This window comes from Hyla sarda, chromosome 2 (genome assembly GCF_029499605.1).
Source record: "Hyla sarda isolate aHylSar1 chromosome 2, aHylSar1.hap1, whole genome shotgun sequence".
Classification (NCBI taxonomy): domain Eukaryota; kingdom Metazoa; phylum Chordata; class Amphibia; order Anura; family Hylidae; genus Hyla; species Hyla sarda.
Genome location: NC_079190.1, coordinates 372,353,863 through 372,363,063, shown reverse-complemented (window position 1 = coordinate 372,363,063; position 9,201 = coordinate 372,353,863). Strand labels below are relative to the sequence as shown.

General features: G+C 40.0%; 1 protein-coding gene across 5 annotated transcripts in view; it reads right to left on the bottom strand.

Annotated features, from left to right (window-relative positions):
- Positions 1-2,345: 2,345 nt before the first annotated feature.
- The window catches only part of AIPL1 (aryl hydrocarbon receptor interacting protein like 1), a 158,131-nt gene continuing 151,275 nt past the window's right edge, over positions 2,346-9,201 (bottom strand). For all 5 annotated transcript variants that reach the window (XM_056558423.1, XM_056558426.1, XM_056558425.1 and 2 more), the window contains one exon: positions 2,346-3,060. In XM_056558423.1, the coding sequence (XP_056414398.1) occupies positions 2,858-3,060 (203 nt within the window). In that variant the 3' untranslated portion in view covers positions 2,346-2,857. The remainder of the gene's footprint in view (positions 3,061-9,201) is intronic.

Below are 9,201 nucleotides of genomic sequence, written 5' to 3'. Positions count from 1 at the left end.
GCATTGTGATGTATTACACTGAGATGTAATGAACTTAGCAATTTCAGACCATGAAAAAGAATGTCTTAAACACTTAAGTAAGGGCATTTATGTATTAATTGTGTAAAAGCCAAACATATTCAGGTTAAATACTAGTAAATAATATTTTATTACGTTACCTAAGTTACCGTATTTATCGGCGTATAACACGCACTTTTTAGGCTAAAATTTTTAGCCTAAAGTCTGTGTGCGTGTTATATGCCGATACACCCCCAGGAAAGGCAGGGGGAGCGAGGCCGTCGCTGCCCGCTTCTCTCCCCCTGCCTTTCCTGGGGTCTAGAGCGCTGCTGTCGGCCCTTCTCTCCCCCTGGAGAGAAGGGGCAGCGGCACCCATTGCCGGCGCCGCTGCCCTGTTGCCTCCCCCCATCCCCGGTGGCATAATTACCTGAGTCGGGTCCGCGCTGTTGCAGGCCTCCGGCGTGCGTCCCCAGCGCCGTTGCTATGCGCTGCACGGTGCGGCGCATGACGTCAGTGCGCCGTGCCGTGCATAGCAATGACGCAGGGGACGCACGCCGGAGGCCTGCAGCAGCGCGGACCCGACTCAGGTAATTATGCCACCGGGGATGGGGGGAGGCAACGGGGCAGCGGTGCCGGCAATGGGTGCCGCTGCCCCCTCTCTCCCCCTGGCTGTCGGCGCCGCTTCTCTCCCCCTGGCTATCGGCGCCGGCAATGGAGCGCCGGCACCGATAGTCAGGGGGACAGAACGGGCAGCGGCGCCGATAGCCAGGGGGAGAGAAGGGCCGACAGCAGCGCTCTAGACCCCAGGAAAGGCAGGGGGGAGAGAAGCGGGCAGCGACGGCCTCTCTCCCCCTGCCTTTCCTGGGGGTATATCGGGGTATACACACGCACACACGCACCCTCATTTTACCATGGATATTTGGGTAAAAAACTTTTTTACCCAAATATCCTTGGTAAAATGAGGGAGCGTGTTATAGGCCGGTGCGTGGTATACCCCGATAAATATGGTAAATACTTCAGATGTCACTAACAAACCACAATTACATTAGTCAGAGATAATGGATGAGGATAGATTCTTTATTAAATTGTTTCCATATTTCAGGTGATAAGAATTTTACATTACAAAGAGAATTTTTCATACAGTGTTTAAAGGGAATGCATCACATAGATTTCTTATCTTCACTGATTAGATCCAAATACTGAAACATGTATGTTTTTCTAAACTGTTGTTATTTTCTTTTTGCACATTATGGGAGCAGCTATATTGCCAGAGCTTTCTGTATGCCTTACAGCAGCCTTAGACTGACTTCTATTGGAGAGTTTTCAGGAATGTTCTGGAAAGTCAGTTTACATGTAGGGGGAGAGGGTAATAATCATTTTTATTGTGATCCTGCCTGTGATGATAGCCTATTAACAGGCTTAGTGGTCAGAATCAAAACTGTAAGATTGTGGGATGATTTTAAAATATAGAAAGTAAAATAAAACATTAGAAAACATCACCAAAATGCTTAAAATATTGTCAATATATACAGTAAACTTGATTAAAAGGTGTATTCCTGGTTTTAGAAAATTCTATTTTAATAAGACTCCATATTGTAATCACAAATTGTACAGTGCTGTAGAATTCTTTTGTGTGATTCACACCTGACATATAGTTCTGTAGTACTTTCATTTTCAAAGTGGTGTTGTCTCAGCAGCTCCCTAGCTCCGCACTCTCCCAAGACAATACATTCTCTCAGGAAGTTTCGCTGGATCTTTTCTCGTAGGTCTAGCCCAGGTGATGCCATCAACTATAATCAGACCCTACAGCCTACATCACTATCTCCATGTCATCTACATGTATACATCTTAATTGGGACATTTAGGGAAAATGAGGTTTGTTCACAGCATGCTGCCTTAAAGGGGTACTCCTGTGGAAAGTTTTTTTGTTTTTGTTTTTTTCAATCAACTGGTGCCAGAAAGTTAAACAGATTTGTAAATTACTTCTATTAAAAAAAATTGTAATCCTTCCAGTACTTATTAGCTTCTGAATACTACAGAGGAAATTGTTTTCTTTTTGGAAAACAGAGCTCTCTGCTGACATCATGATCACAGTGCTCTCTGCTGACATCTCTGTCCATTTTAGGAACTGTCCAGAGCAGCATATGTTTGCTATGGGGATTTTCTCCTGCTCTGGACAGTTCTTAAAATGGGCAGATATGTCAGCAGAGAGCACTGTGGTCATGATGTCAGCAGAGAGCTCTGTGATCCAAAAAGAAAACAATTTCCTCTGTAGTATTCAGCAGCTAATAAGTACTGGAAGGATTAAGATTTTTTAATAGAAGTAATTTACAAATCTGTTTAACTTTCCGGCATCAGTTGATTTAAAAAAAAATAAGTTTTCCACATGAGTACCCCTTTACGGTGCTTTATTAGTGGTACTGTTGCAGTACTGCCTGTGTTGTTGGTGTTTTTAAGAAAAATTACCAAAATCCTGTGTTTATGCCAATGACCAAATAGTAATATGTAGGGAAAAGTGGGTGGAACTTAAGAGTAGCATCAAGCATGACCAATTTATTTACATTTTTCAACATTGGTAAGTGCAGTGTTCAACCTGGCATTGTGTCCTGTTGATAAATCCGGTGCCTACAACACTGGGGGAGAGAGTGGCAGACATATCACCAGTGTGCTAGGATTGATAAATCTGATCAGATCTTTGTATTCAGTTTCTCACATAGCTGTGAAAATAACAGTGACCATACAATACAGCAACAAAATAATTAGCAAATTGGATTAAGTTGGTGTTAGAAAAGAGCTTGTCATTGGTGTATCCGGTAAAGATGTCAGTATAACATGCAGTGTCGGGAAGATTTCCTTTTTTCTATTGAAATAAGTTTTTATACTTCAGTTTTTCTTCCTCTTCCTTCTCTTGCATTCTTGTCTCCAGCATTCTTATTTCTTTCTTCACTTGACGGCTCATAGTTGGATCTAGGTCTACGACTTTCTCAAAATCCTTTTTTGCTTCTGCTTCATTCCACACTTCTGCATTAGCTTTACCCCGAAGGAAATAAGCTTTCACCAAACCTAGAATGAATAAACTCAGATCAGTAGACGATACAATGCTTACATTTCTTAACAGGTCTTAGTTTACAGAGGATGATATTAGGAAGTATAAGATTATACACACAAGGCAGCTCATGGAGGTATGTTTTATGCAGCTAAAACACAATGAGAAAAAATGCATTACATTATAGTGACATGATGATAGATTCGGTCACGACACAAACTTTGAACCTTTCAGATGATTTCCTAATACATGTCAGATAATCACACCTATTAGGGAAGGTTGGGAACAGGTTACAATAAAAGGGATTGTCTAGTGATACAAATATTTATTCAGTAGGCTGAAAAAAAATAGTATTACTTGATTTCCACCAGTGCTGTCATTCTGGCATGAGGTTGAAGAAGTGATCAGATCACTGATAGGTTCCTCTTTTTCATTGACGCTAGATATACTTTCCACCCAAGCAAATTAGTCACCCACTTGATAGCAGCAGCTTTTTCGCAGTTCCCTCTAAAATGGTTCTAAAGATCACCTCCCTAACCTAAAGAGTGGCTGAATAAGGTTTGCCTGGTATTGGTTTGAGGACCCATGAGTCGTTTGTCAAAATCTTATCCCCATGGTTACACTCGTCCCTTAATCCCCATAAGGTGTAAGTGGGCCACTCCACTACTAGGAATTCTTGCAAGCTATTTGTATTTGCACTGTTCCCTTTTTATTTTATTCTTCTACATACCTTTTCTTCCATTAACCCTCACCTCTGTAGGCACCTGCCCCTCCATACCCCTCTGTTCTGGATATAATATGCTTACACTTTGTTTTCTCTGTTTGTTTATTCTTTAATGCTGAGCATACGCTGTGCTTCCTCTTGACTAAAAGCTTTTTTGTAACAACCTTTTGCTCTGATGTTTTAAGACAATAAAAAAAAAGTTGATTAAAAAAAGAATGCAAGAATGGCAATAAGCGGCCGAGGAATGATGGAAGCAGCGGGACACATGAAGAATCCAGCAATTAGTTGTCTGATCCTTCTGAGACAATAGTTGAGTCTGGTAATAGGCTCAATAAATAGGTGCCTATCAACGGTATCGGAGCTCATTTACAAAGAATGTCAGGGCTGTGTAATAGGTCTCTTAGAGTAGACAGTCTTCATAAATGACCAGTTTTCTCAGTCTAATAAACTTTTATAAATCTGGATAATTTGAAGACCCTTCTAACAATTAGACATGTTTAGGTAATCTGTATATTGGCAATTGTAGATTTTCTAACTTGCCCAGATCATCCCAGTGTATTATTATTTAGTATTTTCTATATAATGATAACATTTTTGAGCTAAAAAAAGAAACAAAAAAACCCATAGCAATTATTTTTATTATTGAGGCCCTAATGCTTAAATGGCTTGTACTGCTTACCAGTTATGGCTTCCAAGAGATTACCGCTAACGTTTACTTCTCTGTTCCAACATCTAATGGTTCAGAGGACATCTAGAACATTAGTCAAACCACATTTCTGCAAGACCGCTTTCACCTTACCCAACATACTTCATAAACGGGTTTTGATCAAAGTCTTTATGCAAATTATACAACTGTAGCGCTTATTCTCATGATCAATAGTCAAGACTATTAAAAACATTTACAAACATTGTAAATAGATATTCAGCATTTCCCCCACCTTACTTGATGTCAGCCAGAATAAAATGTCATTGGTGCTATGGAAGTATCATGTATAAAAAGTACAGACGTAGTGAGATTTAAAACTTGACTTTTATTCGATCTTATAAAAAACATAGAAAAATTAAGCCGCCATCAATTATACAACAAATGTTCACATCCAACAAACTATTCAGCAGTATGTCTGTATGTAGATATAGGAGTCTACATATCAAATTATCTTGAGGTATGCTCCATATGAAATCCAGTATACAATTCTCAGCATAGTGTTACCATCTGCAGAGAAACTTGTTCCTATTGAGCACAATAGTCCTCCTTGAAGTTACTTCCTACAACAATTGCAATGCTTGTATTTGTATAGCTTATTTTTTCCGTGCTAATAACATAGCCACAAATATCCAAGTAGGAACCATGTAATACTGTAGGAGTCAATGCACAATTTTCACACAGTTTTAACAATTTTAGCACTCTGCATATTAGCAGTTCCATCCATAACTATTATCTCATTGTACATATTATACATATCCCATATTCTCATCAGTAGGATAATGAGTGTCTCTATGGTAATAGTCACTGTAATAAGGCACAGTCCGTTTGACCTCTTATGTACGGTATTTACCCTCTAAGACGGATGCGTAGCGTAACTGATCTTATATAGATGAACATATAGCATAGATGACAGCTATTAGCAATATTCTCCACATGTAGAGCACTTATGGGATGTCAGGCAAATAAGCATAAACAGTCTCACTTCTTGGTGTATAGTATTTAACATAGGTAAATATGTCATAAGATAGAGTTGCTGAGACAGATAAGAAAAACCTTCATTCCCGGGCTTGCTTTGTTCTCATTGTGGTCCATCAGTAGATGAACTCTTCAAAGATTCAACGCGTTTCTTGCTGCTGAAGTCATAAGGAATCTGTTAGAGCAGCATTTCTTTATTTGCGATATTCCAACATGGAAAGCACATTGTGGCATAGTATTGACACAACTTTGATGGTGGCCGTGTACTGAGCTCAAACAGCCGGCTTACTTTAAACATGTCTGCAACACCCATTATTCCCGCTGTCTAGCCAATCAGCTACTGACACCTAAGGACATACCTGAGTCTACTGAATCGTTTGCAGCTGAGCTATACTTGCAGGTAAGTTAGGTAAGGGTGGTGACGATAACAACCAAGGCTCTCTCTCAAGGCTTGTTCCTAAGTAACAATCTGTTTGCGTTTCACTGCTACCAGCAACGAATAAGGACAGTTTGCTCCTATCTCTATATGTCATGTGTTAAAAAGGAGGTGGTACACACCTGAATATTAGTGCTGGGTACTAGCTAGGATTAACCTATGCTACCTAGTATTGACCTATCACTAGTATTCTAAGCTAATATAGATACACATACGATAGCTATCGGGAATACATGTTCTAATATTTAAAGAGACAAGAGGACCTAAAAAATATATTCGTTTTAAATGACCATAATAAGCTACATAGGGCCCAATATATTAAAGTGTGTTATAAAAAACATGCAAATTATATAAAATCATTCAATCCTATCGGTCTCACTGTCTGTAGTCTGAAGGTCCATTCTCATTGGAAAAGCAGGCAATCCCATTTACAGCATTTCTGTGGAGGTTTAACCACCTCTATCATTTGTACCTTAAGGCCTGTGCATCTACTGTTATGAAACTTCTTGAAATGTGTCGCAACAGGAGTGTTACGTGTATTCACAATATCCTCCACATGTTCCTGTATACGTTTCTTTATGGGGCGGAATGTTTTGCCCACATCATTTTTGGGACAGGTACATGTGAGTAGATGTACCACTCCACGAGTGTTACAGTTTTCAAAATGCCTGTTCTCATATTCTACACTTTTAGCCTCTTAACCCCTTAAGGACTCAGGGTTTTTCCATTTTTGCACTTTCGTTTTTTCCTCCTTACCTTTAAAAAATCATAACCCTTTCAATTTTCCACCTAAAAATCCATATTATGGCTTATTTTTTGCGTCGCCAATTCTACTTTGCAGTGACATTAGTCATTTTACCCAAAAATGCACGGCGAAATGGAAAAAAAAAATCATTGTGCGACAAAATCGAAAAAAAAACGCCATTTTGTAACTTTTGGGGGCTTCCGTTTCTATGCAGTGCATATTTCGGTAAAAATTACACCTTATCATTATTCTGTAGGTCCATACGGTTAAAATGATACCCTACTTATATAGGTTTGATTTTGTCGCACTTCTGGAAAAAATCATAACTACATGCAGGAAAATTTATACGTTTAAAAATGTCATCTTCTGACCCCTATAACTTTTTTATTTTTCCACATACGGGGCGGTATGAGGACTCATTTTTTGCGCCGTGATCTGAAGTTTTTATTGGTATGATTTTTGTTTTGATCTGACTTTTTGATCACTTTTTATTCATTTTTTAATGTTATAAAAAGTAACCAAAATACGCTTTTTTGGACTTTGGAATTTTTTTGCGCGTACGCCATTGACCGTATGGCTTAATTAATGATATATATTTTTATAGTTCGGACATTTACGCACGCGGCGATACCACATATGTTTATTTTTATTTTTTTGTACACTGTTTTATTTTTCTTATGGGAAAAGGGGGGTGATTCAAACTTTTATTAGGGAAGGGGTTAAATGACCTTTATTAACACTTTTTTTAAACTTTTTTTTTGCAGTGTTATAGGTCCCATAGGGACCTATAACACTGCACACACTGATCTCTCATCCTGATCACAGGCGTGTATTAACACGCCTGTGATCAGCATTATCGACGCTTGACTGCTCCTGCCTGGATCTCAGGCACGGAGCAGTCATTCGTCGATCGGACACCGAGGAGGCAGGTAAGAGCCCTCCCGGTGTCCGATCAGCTGTTCGGGACGCCGCGATTTCACCGCGGCGGTCCCGAACAGCCCGACTGAGCAGCCGGGATACTTTCAGTTTCACTTTAGAAGCGGCGGTCAGCTTTGACCGCCGCTTCTAAAGGGTTAATACCGCACATCGCCGCGATCGGCGATGTGTGGTATTAGCCGCGGGTCCCGGCCGTTGATTAGCGCCAGGACCCACGCGATATGATGCGGGATCGCGGCGCGATCCCGCTTCATATCGCGGGAGCCGGCGCAGGACGTAAATATACGTCCTGCGTCGTTAAGGACGCAGGGCGTACCTATACGCCCTGTGCCCGGTCCCGGTATTTAAAACGGGGTCACGCCATGACCCCGCATCATACTGGGTTGGTCCCGGCAGCTTATGATAGCCAGGACCCTGGGCTAATAGCGCACGGCACCGATCGTTGTGCCGCACGCTATTAACCCTTTAGACACGGCGATCAAAGTTGATCGCCTCGTCTAAAACGAAAGTAAAAGCTTCCCGGCAGATCAGTCGTGCTGATTGGGACTATCGCAATAAAATCACGATCAGTCCCGATCAGCTAGGACACGAGCAGAGGTCCCCTTACCTTGCTCCGTCGCGTCCGATCAGCGTTGCTGGAGGCTGGAGCAATCAATCCCCAATAACGCTGTTCCATGCAAAGCAAAGCTTGCAGGGATCAATGTAAAAGATCAGTGTGTGCAGTGTTATAGGTCCCTATAGGAGCTATAACATTGCAAAAAAAGTGGAAAAAAAATAAGTTAATAAAGGTCATTTAACCCCTCCTCTAATAAAAGTTTGAATCACCCCCCTTTTCCCATGAAAAAAAAAAAACTGTGAATAAAAATAAACATACGTGGTATCGCCGCGTGTGGAAATGTCCGAACTATAAAAATATATTGTTAATTAAACCGCACGGTCAATGGCGTACGTGCAAAAAAAAATTCCAAAGTCCAAAATAGCATATTTTTGGTCACTTTTTATATCATTAAAAAATTTTTAAAAACGATCAAAAAGTCTGATCAATGCAAAAACTTCAGAACACGGTGCAAAAAATTAGCCCTCATATCGGCCCGTACGCGTAAAAATTTAAAAAGTTATAGGGGTTAGAAGATGAGAATTTTTTACATATAAATTTTCCAGCATGTAGTTATGATTTTTTTCAGAAGTACGACAAAATCAAACCTCTATAAGTAGAGTATCATTTTAACCGTATGGACCTACGGAATAAAAATAAGGTGTCATTTTTACCGAAAAATGCACTGCGTAGAAATGGAAGCCCCAAAAATAAAAAATAAAAAATGTTGTCGTACAGTGAATTTATTTTCCGTTTTGCCGTGGATTTTTGGGTAAAATGCTTGATGTCACTGCAAAGTAGAATTGGTGGCAAAAAAAATAAGCCATCATATGGAATTTTATGTGCAAAATTGAAAGCGTTATGATTTTTAGAAGTTGATGAGGAAAAATGAGTCCTTAAGGGGTTAAAGGTTTTACTTGGAACTATATACGTGTATATTGTACAATTACCACATTGATATGAGCCTTTGATTTTAATAGTAAGACAAGTTTCTGTTTAGGGGGTAGGGGCAAAATAGCTATGAGTAAGAGGATCTTTAAG